This window comes from Salmo trutta, chromosome 19 (genome assembly GCF_901001165.1).
Source record: "Salmo trutta chromosome 19, fSalTru1.1, whole genome shotgun sequence".
Taxonomy (NCBI): Eukaryota; Metazoa; Chordata; class Actinopteri; order Salmoniformes; family Salmonidae; genus Salmo; species Salmo trutta.
In genome coordinates, this window is record NC_042975.1 from 31,909,726 (window position 1) to 31,925,304 (window position 15,579).

The following is a 15,579-nucleotide window of genomic DNA, read 5'->3' on the forward strand; positions in this document are numbered from 1 at the left end:
TATCAAAGCAGACAGACCTTTAAGCATGGCTCTATCTTTGCCTCTGGTTAACCAGTTCAGGTTGCTGCTTCTGACAACCCTAAGACTGGCATAACACTTCTGTTGTAACAATGGATAACATTGACTAGTTCTGACAGAACATGACTTCTGACATACCAGAGCAGGAATAACCACAAACACTTTTTCAGGGATGAAAAACAAAACACATACAAACCACTTGGAGGGACCACATAAAAACACACACTCACCACTTTATCCTCTTTCTGGTTGTCGGAAGCCAGCAGGCTCCATTCGATGTCCAGGGGGCCAGAGTCCTCGGGTGCCAGAGAGAACTGGCAGTCCAGCTTGACGCTCTCACTGCTGGCCTTCTCTATGGACGTGGGCCCCTGGGACGTGATCTCCAGGCCATGGGCTACACCTGGACACACAAAGGGAGGAGAGAGATCAAGTCCACTAGCCTAATAGCGCACACTGATTGCATAGCATTCCCTTCATGAGCACCAAGGGGCTACTCATAGAATTATAATGTCAAATGTGATTTCTAAAACAAAAAAATCAGGATTTAAATCTGACAGTGCCTGTTCACACTGGTACATTAGCAGTTGGAGATTTCAGTCAAGGTTTTAAACAGTGTTTTGGTTAAACGGGAGTATGGAGGCAGCATTTCAAATCTTCGAAATAGAGCCTTCATAAAATCACACGTTTTTAGGAGGTCAAGTGCTACACATCTGTAAAATGTGAACCACACAGGAAAGAACAGCAGAAAGAATAGGTTGACACGTAAAAAACTGACACTGTAGCTCTGCTCATCATCCAACTGGAGCATCATATTATCAAGGAGTTATTCTTAGAACGAATAAACATCATTTCCTTGTGACATCAACGGAGCTAAAGATTCTCTCCATTCAATTCAATAAGAGCTTTAAGCCGCCGCATGGAACTACAGTCCATAGAGAATGGAGGTGTCACATGCTGCCGCCACAGAAAAATCCTTTTGACAGTCAGTCGCCTTGCTGTCAAAGAAAAATGCTGCTTTTTTTTTTCTTCTTCTTCTTTTTTTTTTTTAAACTAGGCTGCCAGGCTATATCCCCTTGATGTAGCGTTGTGTGCTGAGGCAAGTGTTCAAAATCCTCTCAGACTATTTGTGTAAAATGCAATTCCACTGAAATTATCTATATGGTTTACTACAGCCTGGTTGTACCAACACATGAAAATCCATGAAAGCCAAGATGAAACGATCTGAATTATTTGGAACAAAATTAAAAAGCATACATACAGTGGGCGCACACACACACACACACACACACACACACACACACACACACACACACACACACGAGAGAGACAAGAGCCTGGGTTGAAACTGCATTCTGTAATCTAAAGTAAGCAGAGGCTGGAGCAGGTTGGCCATATGGGCAGTTCTCAGACCCACTGTGACCTACATCAAACACACTCCTCAGCTGCATGTTCTGCCAGCCCAATATTTTAAAGTAATCTGCGCTTGTGTGTAATTTGATGGTGGGGGCCTGTCGTACTGGGTGTAGGCTTGGGCGATATACCGTATAACGGGGTATTTTGAAATATAGACCGTAAGATTTTCAATACTGTTTAAAAAAAAGTATAATTTTGAAGTCTAAGATGTGACAAATAAATTATATCCAGCTCAGGACTCCAGCTTTGCATTTTGTTTCTTAAGTTGCTAGCTAAGCGGCTAGATGTTTAGATCAAGCTTCTTGGTTACAGCAGAGACATTCTAGCCTGAGTACCAGTCTCTTTAGCTAACGTTCCACTACTTGCCACTCCTTGTCATTGCCAGGGACTGGCCTTTCTGCCATCCTCAAATATGAACATTATCATTAATGAGCTTGCAGAGAACAGAGGAGATGATCCTGATCCGATAAGCCTCACAGCTATCCTCCAATCACAACTTTTATCCAAATATTGGTTCTATCACTTTTTTTTTCTCTCTACAGAACATGTTGGTATCCGGTTGCTAAGAAACAGTTTGTTTTCCCAGAAGAAACCAGTCTGTCAAAAGTTGCTGGCTCATGTGTAAATCCTCAAACTAAATACATACTACAATTCCAAATCACAAAACCACTGCTTTGATTTTAAACCTAAAAATACAACAACTTGCTCACAGCTAAATGTTTATTTTTGACTTTATGATTCTAGTTCTATTTGAGGCTCCACATGGAAAATGTAGTTCCAACAACCAATGAGCCAATCTGCCGTAAATCCAGCTGCATATAATGAATGTTGAGATTGCCGAAAGGCCAGTCTCTTTGGCAATGACATGGAGTAGAATGTTAGCTAAACATACTGGTACCCAGACTAGATACATTCAAGACCCCTGTTGCTTAAATTGTTTGGTGTGTTTTCTTTGGGGGGATAGCACCCCTTGTGTGCAATTCCGGTAAAACCGTGTACCCCGGTATGGTACAGAAACCCTAGCTGGGGGGCACTCGGCACCCAAGACCCCCCACAGAAGACCGAACCTCCACAGAATGTAATAAATCTATAGGCTGAAAAGCTTCTCTGTTCTCCCCTCATTTGTCTGTTCAATCTGTAGTGTGGTGGGATATTCTATATGTTGCAATTGTTTCTCCACCCTAGACAGCCAGGGGATATCATATAACATACACAAGCTCCCAATTATACACTAATATAAAACGCAACATGTAAAGTGTTGGTCCCATGTTTCTTGAGATGAAATAATATACGCACAAAAAGCTTATTGCCATCAAATTGTGCACACATTTGTTTACATCCATGTTAGTGAGCATTTCTCCTTTGCCAAGATAATCCATCCACCTGAAAGGTGTGGCATATCAAGAAGCTGATTAAATAGCATGATCATTACCCGCGTGCACCTTGTACTGGGGACAATAAAAGGCAACTCGAAAATATGCAGTTGTGACACAATGCCACAGATGTCTCAAGTTGAGGGAGTATGCAATTGGCTTGCTGACTGCAGAAATGTCCACCAGAGCTGTTGCCAGAGAATATAATGTTCATTTCACTACCATAAGCCCCCTCTCCAAAGTCATTTTAGTGAATTTGGCAGTACGTCTAACCGGCCTTACAACCACAGACCACGTGTAACCACGCTAGCCCAGGACCTCCACATCCGGCTTCTTCACCTGCAGGATTGTCTGAGATCAGCCAACCGGACAGCTGATGAAACTGTGGGTTTCCACAAACCAAGAATTTCTGCACAAACTGTCAGAAACCGACTCAGAGAAGCTGATATGCGTGCACGTCGTCCTCACCAGGGTCTTGACCTGACTGCAGTTTGGCGGCATAACCGATTTCAGAGGGAAAATGCTCACTTTTGACGGCCTTTTGAAGTGTGCTCTTCACAGATGAATCCCGTTTTCAACTGTACTGGGCAGATGGCAGACAGCGTGTATGGTGTCGTGTGGGCGAGTGGTTTGCTGATGTCAACGTTGTGAACAGAGTGCCCCATGGTGGCGGCGGTTATGGTATGTGCAGGCATAAGCTACAGACAATGAACACAATTGCATTTTATCGAGATACCGTGACAAGATCCAGAGGCCCATTGTCTTGCCATCCATCCGCTGCCATCACCTCATGTTTCAGCATGATAGTGCACGACCCCATGTCACAAGGATCTGTACACAATTCCTGGAAGCTGAAAAAATGTCCCAGGTCTTCCATGACCTGCATACTCACAAGACGTCACCCATTGAGCATGTTTGAGATGCTCTGGATCGACATGTACAATAGAGTGTTTCAGTTCACGGCAATATCCAGCAACTTCGCACAGCCATTGAAGACTGGGACAACATTCTACAGGCAATAATCAACAGCCTCATCAACTCTATGTGAAGGAGATGTGTCTCGCTGCATGTGGTAAATGGTGGTCACGCCAGATACTGACTGGTTTTCTGAAAGCATGTCACATGTATATTTTTGTTCAGGGCAATTTCCATGGTGATGAGAAAACTCATACACACTCATACATACAGTGTATTCCTCCATACCTATTGATTGTGAACATTTATGTATGTTGAATAAGAATGAAAAGCACAACAATGCAAATAAACTCAGCAAAAAAAGAAACATCCTCTCACTGTCAACTGCGTTTATTTTCAGCAAACTTAACATGTGTAAATATTTGTATGAACATAAGATTCAACAACTGAGACGTAAACTGAACAAGTTCCACAGACATGTGACTAACAGCAAATGGAATAATGTGTCCCTGAACAAGGGGGGGGGGGGGTCAAATTCAAAAGTAACAGTTAGTATCTGGTGTGGCCACCAGCTGCATTAAGTACTGCAGTGCATCTCCTCCTCATGGACTGCACCAGATTTGCCAGTTCTTGCTGTGAGATGTTACCCCACTCTTCCATCAAGGCACCTGCAAGTTCCCGGACATTTCTGGGGGGAATGGCCCTAGCCCTCACCCTCCGATCCAACAGGTCCCAGACGTGCTCAATGGGATTGAGATCCGGGCTCTTCGCTGGCCATGGCAGAACACTGACATTCCTGTCTTGCAGGAAATCACGCACAGAACGAGCAGTATGACTGGTGGCATTGTCATGCTGGAGGGTCATGTCAGGATGAGCCTGCAGGAAGGGTACCACATGAGGGAGGAAGACGTCGTCCCTGTAACGCACAGCGTTGAGATTGCCTGCAATGACAACAAGCTCAGTCCGATGATGCTGTGACACACCGCCCCAGACCATGATGGACCCTCCACCTCCAAATTAGTAATTTAGTGTCCTAAGTTTTCATAACTCTGACATTAACTGCCTACCGTCTGGAAGCAGTTAGTGTCTTAATGAACATGCATCTGTGGAACGGTCGTTAATTGTTTATGGTTCATTGAACAAGCATGGGAAACAGTGTTTAAACACTTCACAATGAAGATCTGTGAAGTTATTTGGATTTCTACGAATTACCTTTGGAAGACAGGGTCCTGAAAAAGGGACGTTTCTTCTTTTGCTGAGTTCAGGAGTGGAATTCCTTTCAATTACACTTGGAACATCCCTTTTGTCATTCTTTGAATTTAATACACATTGTGTTTGTGATGACTCAGTTCTAAGTGAGTGTCATCGGCACAATGCTGCTGCCTGACCGACGGGCAAAAACTCCTGGAACCTGTTTGTCCAGTCCTGGAGGTAACGTTAGTTAGTGATACAGGTGCACCACCCTCACTGCTCATCTGTCTCCAACCACCTCACCTCCCTCTGGAGCGTAACAGACTGCGATGAAACACACACACACACACACACACACACACACACACACACACACACACACACACACACACACACACACACACACAGCCCAGCCTCAGTCACATACTATTGTGGCTGTGAGCAGGCAAACAGGCCCAACCCCCACTCTCACACTAGCCCCAGCCAATGGCATGCACGTGATGCTCATCAGGCCGTGCTCTTACTTACTGGTCTGAGGTCAAACCACACGACTAATATTAGACACGTCATGGAACACAAAACCATCATTATCTCATCCCAGAATATCCAAGAACTGAGGTCATCTGCCTTCGGCCTAAATAGTAGGAATCCAGACCGCACCAAATAAATTAGAAATACAAAAACATGGTATTGAGGAAATTGGTTGTCCTCTAGGTTACAGAGAGCTGGTAGTCCCATCCACTAAACTACCAGGTGTGAAACAGGAAAGGGAGTATGCTAATTTGGTATAGAGAACACCTTAAATTAATCAAAAACAGGAATATTTTACATTTCGCTAGAAATTCAAAAAGACATTTTCCGAATTATGTCCTCGTGTGTGCTACCTACAGTTGAAGTCGGAAGTTTACATACACCTTAGCCAAATACATTTAAACTCCGTTTTTCACAATTCCTGACATGAAATCCTCGTAAACATTCCCTGTCATAGGTCAGTTAGGATCACCATTTTATTTTAAGAATGTGAAATGTCAGCATAATAGTAGAGAATTATTTATTTCAGATTTCCGTTCTTTCATCACATTCCCAGTAGGTCAGAAGTTTACATACACTCAATTAGTATTTGGTAGTATTGCCGTTAAATTGTTTAAAACTTCGGTCAAATGTTTCGGGAAGCCTTTCACAAGCTTCCCACAATAAGTTGGGTGAATTTTGGCCCATTCCTCATGAAAGAGCTGATGTAACTGAGTCAGGTTTGTAGGCCTCCTTGCTCACAAACACTTTTTCAGTTCTGCCCACATATTCTCTATGGGATTGAGGTCAGGGCTTTGTGATGGTCACTCCAATACCTTGACTTTGTTGTCCTTAAGCCATTTTGCCACAACAAGTATGCTTGAGGTCATTGTCCATTTGGAAGACCCATTTGCGACCAAGCTTTAACTTCCTGACTGATGTCTTGAGATGTTGCTTCAATATATCCACAAAATGTTCCATCCTCATGATGCTATCTATTTTGTGAAGTGCACCAGTCCCTCCTGCAGCAAAGCAACCCCACAACATGATGCTGCCACCCCCATGCTTCACAGTTGGGATGGTATTCTTGGGCTTGCAAGCCTCCCCCTTTTTCCTCCAAACATAACAATGGGCAGTATGGCCAAACAGTTCTATTTTTGTTTCATCAGACCAAAGGACATTTCTCCAAAAAGTACAGTCTTTGTCCCCATGTGCAGTTGCAAACCGTAGTCTGGCTTTTTTATGGAGGTTTTGGAGCAGTGGCTTCTTCCTTGCTGAGCGGACTTTCAGGTTGTGTCGATATAGGACTCATTTTACTGTGGATATAGATACTTTTGTACCGGTTTCCACCAGCATCTTCACAAGGTCTTTGCTGTTGTTCTGGGATTGATTTGCACTTTTCGCACCAAAGTACATTCATCTCTAGGAGACAGAACGCATCTCCTTCCTGAGCGGTATGACGGCTGCGTGGTCCCATGGTGTTTATACTTGCGTACTATTATTTGTAAAGATGAAAGTGGTAACATCAGGCGTTTGGAAATTGCTCCCAAGGATGAACCAGACTTGTGAAGATCTACAATTTTTTTCTGAGGTCTTGGCTGATTTCTTTTGATTTTCCCATGATGTCAAGCAAAGAGGCACTGAGTTTGACGGTAGGCCATGAAATACATCTACACTTACATTTCCCTCACTAACTTTAAACATCAGCTATCTGAGCAGCTGACCGATCGCTGCAGCTGTACATAGTCCATCTGTAAAACAGCCCACCCTCATCCCGATATTGTTTTTATTCACTTTGCTGCTCATTTGCACATCAGTATCACTCCTTACACACCATCAATCATCTGATCATCATCATCATCTGCTCATCTATCACTCCAGTGTTAACCTGCTAAATTGTCATTACTTTGCTGCTATGGACTATTTATTGCCTTACCACCTCATGCCATTTGCACACACTGTACACTGCGTGCACAATTATTAGGCAAGTGACTATTCTGATCTTATCATTGTTTCTATCCACATTTTCGAACTCCAAACCATATAAACTTGAATGCTTATTGGATTTAATCATTTTCAGGTGATATGTATTTGTGTAATGAGGGTGTGGTGAAAGTGAATAACACCTTATATCAAGGTGTGCATAATTATTAGGCAGCCTCATAACCTCAGGTAAAATGGGCCAAAAAATAAATTTAAACTGACACTGAAAAGCCAAAAATGTAAAATGCCTTTCAGACGGATGCGACACTCTTTAAATAGCTAAATTATTGAGGTGTGACCACCGGACATTCAAACGTTTTGTTGCGAATAGTCAACTGGGGTGCAAAAAAACGCATGGGGAAGAAAAGGCGCAAATTAACTGCAAAAGACTTGAGAAGAATTAAACGTCAAACTACTAGGAACCCATTATCCTCCAGTGCCACCGTATTCCAGAACTGCAACCTACCTGGAGTGCTCAGAAGTACAAGATGTCAAGTGCTCAGAGACATGGCCAAGGTCAAGAAGTCTGAAACAAGACCACAACTGAATAAGATTCACAAGTTGAAGCATCAAGATTGGGCAAAGAAATACCTGAAGACAGATTTTTCAAAGGTTTTATGGACAGATGAAATGAAAGTGACTCTTGATGGACCAAATGGATGGGCCCGTAGCTGGATCAGTAATGGACACAGGGATCCACTTTGAGTCAGCTGCCAGCAAGGTGAAGGAGGGGTACTGGTATGGGCTGCTATCATTGAGGATGAGGTAGTTGGACCTTTTCGGGTTGAAGATGGACTGAAACTCAACTCCCAAACCTACTGCCAGTTTCTGGAAGATTCTTTCGTCAAACAGTGGTATAGGAAGAAGTCCTCGGCATTCTAGAAGGCCATGATCTTTATGCAGGACAATGCTCCATCACATGCATCCAAGTACTCCACTGCTTGGCTAGCCAACAAGGGCCTCAAAGATGCCTGAATAATGACCTGGCCCCCTTCCTCACCTGACTTAAATCCTATTGAGAACTTGTGGGCCCTTCACAAACGTGAGATTTACAGTGATGGAAGACAATACACCTTTTTGAACAGCATTTGGGAGGCTGTGGTTGCTGCTTCAGTGAAAATTGATTGTGAACAGATGAAGAAACTGACAGACTCCATGGATGGAAGGCTCATGGCAGTTCTTGAAAATAAGGGTGGCTATATTGGTCACTGAATATTTTTGAAAGGCCAAAAATGTTATATAATTGTCATTTTGTGTTACTTATCTGTTACACTTACTCTAAAAATTGAGAATAAACAAGTGAGTTGAGAGAAATGATTTTTGTAATTTAGTTGCCTAATAATTATGCACACATATATTTCCCTGAGAAAGAAAACTCACTTTTCCTTTGTTAAACATTCAGGTTTGAGGTTCAATAACATTTTGGATTGACTGAGAGCATTGTGTTTGTTCAACAATAAAATGAATCCCGAGGAATACAATTTGCCTAATAATTGTGCACGCAGTGTATATAGACTTTCTGTTTTTCCTATTGTGTTATTGACTGTACGCTTGTATATTCCATGTTTAACTCTGTTGTTGTTGTTGTTGTTTCTGTCGCACTGCTTTGCTTTATCTTGGCCAGGTCGTAGTTGTAAATGAGAACTTGTTCTCAACTAGCCTACCTGGTTAAATAAAGCTGAAAAAAAAATGGACTCAAATAAGTAACTAACTAACTAACTAGTATATAACTCAGAAGCTTCTAATGCCATGACATCATTTTCTAGAATTTTCCAAACTGTTTAAAGGCACAGTCAACTATGTAAACTTCTGACCCACTGGAATTGTGATACAGTGAATTTTAAGTGAATTAATCTGTCTGTAAACAATTGTTGGAAAAATTACTTGTGTCATGCACAAAGTAGATGTCCTAACCGACTTGCCAAAACTATAGTTTGTTAACAAGAAATGTGTGGAGTGGTTGAAAAACGAGTTTTAATGAATCCAACCTAAGTGTATGTAAACTTCCGACTTCAACTGTATATCCATTCCCCCCACTAGAACCCCATACTTTAACGAAGATAGCTTCTCCATCCTAGGTGGGGGGGTCAATCATTTCGAGGCACAGGGACATGTACTAGTCAGTGGTGACCTAAATGCCAGAACATGACACCCTCACAGCACACAGGGGGACAAACACCTACCAAATCTAATCTCATTGGTCACATACACATGTTTAGCAGATGTTAATGCGAGTGTAGCGAAATGCTTGTGCTTCTAGTTCCGACCATGCAGTAATATCAAACAACTAACAATTTCACAACAACAAAGGAATGAATAAGAATATGTACATATAAATATATGGATGAACGATGGCCGAACTGCATTGGCAAGATGCAGTAGATGGTAGAGTACGGTATATACACACACACGAGATGAGTAATGTAGGGTATCTAAACATTATATAAAGTGGCATTGTTTAAAGTGACTAGTGATACATTTATTACATCCAATTTTTAATTATTAAAGTAGCTAGAGTTGAGTCAGTATGTTGGCAGCAGCCACTCAATGTTAGTGATGACTGCTTAACAGTCTGATGGCCTTGAGATAGAAGCTGTTTTTCAGTCTCTCGGTCCCAGCTTTGATGCACCTGTACTGACCTCGCCTTCTGGATGATAGCGTGGTGAACAGGCAGTGGCTCGGGTGGCTGTTGTCCTTGATGATCTTTTTGGCCTTCCTGTGACAGTGGGTGGTGTAGGTGTCCTGGAGAGCAGGTAGTTTGCCCCCGGTGATGCGTTGTGCAGACCTCACTACCCTCTGGAGAGCCTTACGGTTGTGGGCGGAGCAGTTGCCGTACCAGGCGGTGAAACAGCCCGACAGGATGCTCTCGATTGTGCATCTGTAAATGTTTGTGAGTGTTTTTGGTGACAAGCCAAATTTCTTCAGCCTCCTGAGGTTGAAGAGGCGCTGTTGCGCCTTCACCACGCTGTCTGTGTGGGTGGACCATTTCAGTTTGTCCGTGATGTGTACGCCGAGGAACTTAAAACTTTCTACTTTCTCCACTACTGTCCCATCGATGTGGATAGGGGAGTGCTCCCTCTTCTGTTTCCTGAAGTCCACGAAGGTGACAGCATTCCATCTCCCATATGACCCCCGAGACACAACTACTACAACATAACCAACACCAACGGGTCACAACTCCTGCAGCTCTGTCGCACACATAGTTCCCACAGATCACACAGACCTACAAAGACTTTGAAAACTAATCTAGCATTGATAAACTTCCATATCTGTTAGGTGAAATACCGCACTGTGCAATCACAGCAGCAAGATTTGTGGCCCGTGGAGCACAAACAACCAGTGGAGCACAAACATTGTATTAACAATCTATATTTATACGTTTTTTTTCTTCCCTTTCCATATTTACAACATTGTACATAGCCAATAATATTTTAAATGTCTATATTTTCTTTTAATACTTTTGTGAGTAATGTTTACTGATTTATTTCCCTTTTGTTTATTGTGTATCCATTTGCTTTGGCAATGTAAACATATGTTTCCTATGCCAATGAAGCTCTTTGAATTGGAGAGAGCGAGGAGGCCCTTAGAGCATTTTATATGGTCACAAAACACTAAGCTCTAACCGCTATGAATCCCACATTGCTGCGGCAGCTGATTCTGTTGTCCATTGGATCTGACAGACGTCCTTGTTCACAGCAACTCAGTCACAGCCCTGAGCAGCAGACAACACCAGTGAAATCAGAGTAATAGAAACGAAGTGAGATGAATTCCTATTAAAGTCAACACAGAGAGAGCCTGACGTCTTCGTGACAAAGAACCATGTATCAATTCATCAGGCGCTGGTAAATAACAGAGAAACAGCCTATAATCAAAAAACAAAATTACATTTTCGAAACATTACATTCAGCTGGAACTGTGAGGGAATTGTTTCCCTGGACGTTTTATCAGGGGGCAAGATGTTTTCCATCTAAATGATGGGACCTCGATGACCTTGGGCTGCTTTTGTCTTTATTACAGTTGATACTCACTGACGTCTCTCCCTCTCTCCACAATCACACAAAGGGACAAGTGCTATTTCATGCTCTCATCTAGTCACGTTTAAGCTTTCTGCAGTGTGTGTAATGAGGGTTCAGATGAGAACAGCACAGGCATGCAGCTCTGAAAAGAGGAGATAGCAGTGTTCTGTGTGATTTAAGGTTAATTCAACATTACGACAACTAACTGGAATTTATGACCACTACCTCCTTAACCTCAACTACCTCTCCTCCCCTCCTCAACTACCTCTCCCCTTCTCTCCTCCCCTCATTCTTGGGTAGGCCAATCCTCCCAGTGCTCGGAAAATTCCCTAAACAGTCACACAAATCTAAAGAACAAAAAAAAAAGAAAAGTAGTCAACGGTCCTTTTAAAAAATGCCGCTCTGCCTCAGATTTTTGATTAGCCAGTAATTGCCACATAAAAATGCAAGTGAAGCTAATGGCATCTGAGCCATTACTTTGTATTCTCCACTGTTCAAGTCCCTTGGTAATGAATGTACTTAAGGGATATTCAGGACATCCGCCACACTTTAACACTACATATAAAAACACCCAGATGGCTGTGGCTTTTATACACCATGCCCATTACTGTAATGGCTCGTGTTCACTAGCACACGGTAAATTACCGCGTGCCGCTTAGGCTGCCCAGAGTAGCTCGCTTGTGGGCGTGCTGGCAGCACATTGAATTGTGTGTCAAGAAAGCAGCATAGCAAGTTTGTATGAAGGTCTGGTTATTAAATGGGTAAATTGTTAAACAGTAATATGCTCTAAAACACTCTGGTGACAAACTTTGCTGCCCTGTTTTCAAATCGTCCACATGGCTGGGAGAACTTATTCAAGTAAGTAAATATACTTCTAAAATGTGAAGAAAAAAAATCTATATATTACTAGCGAACTAGCTACAGTGCAGGCTAACTCAAATGAGCTGCTTGCTTGCTATCTAGCCAACTTTACATAGCGTATAGAAAGCTAGCTAAGTGAATTACATAGCTAATATGACGTTGGGTAGCTGGTGCTAACTAATGTATTTATCACTGTAAAAAAAAAAAAATTATAATAATAATCCAAAATGCATTCGTAGGTAGCTAGCTAACAGCCATGGAAGAGGGTAAAAGGATAGCAGCCCCAACTGTCAAAGTGAGAAAGTAGGCTATTCTGGATAGGGAAGGTACTTTTGTTTAGTTCCAGTCCCTAGAAGTGAGGACAGAGATAGTAACTTAACATTCAGTGCTGTCTAATTTGAGTATAATGCAGTCTGTTTCTTGTGAGGTTTTCTGTCCTCAGATACAGAGAGCTGTGAAAGCCTGTCTGCAGATGAAGAGGTCCCAATGAAGAGCAGTGGTTCTCAGTTCTGGTCCTGTGGACGCAAAGGGGTGCACATTTTTGTTTTTGCCTTAGCACTGCACAGCTGATTCAAATGATCAACTCATCAAGCTTCAAGTGTTTTTTTTATATATTAATTTGTGATGCTATCCTTGATATGATCATGCTATTGTCACATGCGTCGATCAATCCAATGTCATCATGATTTGTTATAAGGGATATTATACTTTAGTAATCCACAATGACCATGTGATGTAAAAGTCTAATAATGACAATATCATCCATATTCCTACAGATACCTTTTAACTGGAGATTTCTTCAAAACAATTGCCTACGGTCACCGTGTAGGGCACTGGAAGGTTGGGTGACCAGGGCCATCTGGGACTGCCTCCTGGAGGAATTCAGGCATGTGAAGGCTACCTGTGTCCTGCATAACTTCATGAGGATGGACACGAGGACCAGGAGGGGATCTGCAGCTCGCTGCAGTGTGCGAACGAAGTCTGCTGCTCTGCAGGATGTTTCAAGGATGGGGTCCAACAATGTAGCAAGAGGGGCAATCCGTGTGCAGGAGATCTTCACCTCTTACTTCTTCGAAGAGGGTGCTGTTCTCTGGCAACACCATAGACTACACAATGCACAACCAAATGCTCTTTTAATTGCAATTTGTGTGGCTCTTAGAGTATTCTTCTATTTACTTAGCTATGTCAACTGCAGTTACTCACTTCCCAGTTCCTCTCCCTTTGATTTCTACTTCTCAGATGAGCGTGCTGTTTAGGTAAGGGTGTGATGTCTGTACAAAAACAGGCTATTTTAAGTCACCCATATTGAAAAAAAGGTAGAACAATTAGACACCCTATAAGCCACACCAACACACTCACGTATCAATATGATTGATGGATTGTGTTGTGCACTAAGCAGGCTCAGGTGTATAACGGTGGCTCCTTCCACCTTCCAAGAAGAAGCAAGAGGGCCAACTATGGAGAATAGTAAGACACTTCATTATTTCTATAACTACGCTATATTGTTTGTCCTTGTGTGTCTGTGCATCTTTTTCAGCATAAAGTACTCTGCTGCCCCTTAGGGTGGACACCGGGTGAGGCCAAACACACAGATTCCTGTTAACCACTGTCTATTTAACAACCTTATCTTCTCCATAAATCCTCTAGGTTATATCAGCTGTGTCGGTGAACCCCTCCCGCATCTGAACTGGCTAGAGGGCACAGCATGATCAGAAGTGAGAAGTCACTTGGTCAGGTCAAAAGGAAGTATTATTAAAAATAAACTTTACATTGAAATACAGATAGAGATGTAGTAGTCCCAGAGTTAATGATCCAAGGTCAGTTTTGCATTTCACCTCCTAATGACTGACAGTGTAAAAAGAAAAGGCTTAAAACAGGATCTCTCTCGTTTGCAGGTATGTTGATATGAGAGGATGCCAACCCCCAGTCCTGTCATCGCCACCTCATCCGCTGTTAAGATTATCTTTGGGCCAACAGGGAGCCCAAGGCTGGTTAAGAGACACCACTAGAGAAACTATTATGTAATTGTGATGAACTGCGAGAGTATTAGGGTAGCACTGTGATTCATTAATCATATGCAACCTTCCCTGCTCCTCTGTTCTTAACACTTTCTTTAATTTATTTTTTTACCTTTATTTAACCAGGTAGGCTAGCTGAGAACAAGTTGTCATTTTTACACCTCTTTCTTTCTCTGTTTTTATAATGCACACCAGATGTGCATTGACGTACAGATTGAACTTGTATTTATAATATATGACGTATTTATAAACACTAGGATAATGAACTTCTTTCAATAAAAGAGTTTCACATTCTCTACTGGTTGAAAGTTAGTCTCATTTGATGAAATACTACACCTATCCTGTGTTTATCAGATCAATGCAGATGAAGGAAATTAGATATAGATGAACCGGTTTTACATGATGCATAGGAAGTGTAGGGTACGGTTTCTTAAAATCAGCCTTTAAGTAGTTCAATCATGTTTCTAGTCTATCACATAGATACAATGTGTAACCATTGATGTCCCAGGACCAAGATTGGTAACCGCTGTTGAGGTGTATAATTGTAATACACACATGCACACAGAGCATCATTCAAAGACTGGAATTTGATACTCCTGGTATTGAATATGACTGAAAAATAATCTGAACGATGTTCATACCTGAACTGCACCTATATTTGCCAAGGTAGAGTACATGATCAGCGAATATATTAAAATGTACAAGCTACAATGTGGGGATCTCATGCATGGTAATAACTACATTTACGTCATTTAGCAGAATTATAAATTGGTTCATTCACCTTATGATATCCAGTGGAACAACCACTTTACAATAGTACATCAATATCTTTTTTTTATATCTTTTTTTTTGGGGGGGGGGGTTAGAAGGATTACTTTATCCTATCCCAGGTATTCCTTAAAGAGGTGGGGTTTCAGGTGTCTCCGGAAGGTGGTATATACGACCTGCAAAATATATTCTACTCAATCCATTGGCTTCATTAATGTCATTGACTGTTTAAGTTGATACAGCTGAGGTTCATAGCTAGGTTCTGAATTAATATGTATACTAAATGTTTTAGGGTCCATACACAGATCGGCTACATAGATAGCGACACATCCACAGGTATTTTTTTTATCCTCCACTGCACAATAAGAAAAGTTAGCTAGCTATGTTGCTTCATCTGCATTGCATGTCAAATATTAGCAAGGCAAGCTTAAAAAATATACTGCTCAAAAAAATAAAGGGAACACTTAAACAACACATCCTAGATCTGAATGAAAGAAATAATCTTATTAAATA

The 15,579-nt window shown here is 41.9% G+C and overlaps 1 protein-coding gene across 1 annotated transcript in view; it reads right to left on the reverse strand.

The window, feature by feature from the left end:
* The window catches only part of LOC115154338 (coxsackievirus and adenovirus receptor homolog), a 102,037-nt gene that overhangs the window by 35,169 nt on the left and 51,289 nt on the right, over positions 1-15,579 (reverse strand). The window contains exon 2 of the mRNA XM_029700478.1: positions 249-418. Coding sequence (XP_029556338.1) covers positions 249-418 — 170 coding nt within the window. The remainder of the gene's footprint in view (positions 1-248; positions 419-15,579) is intronic.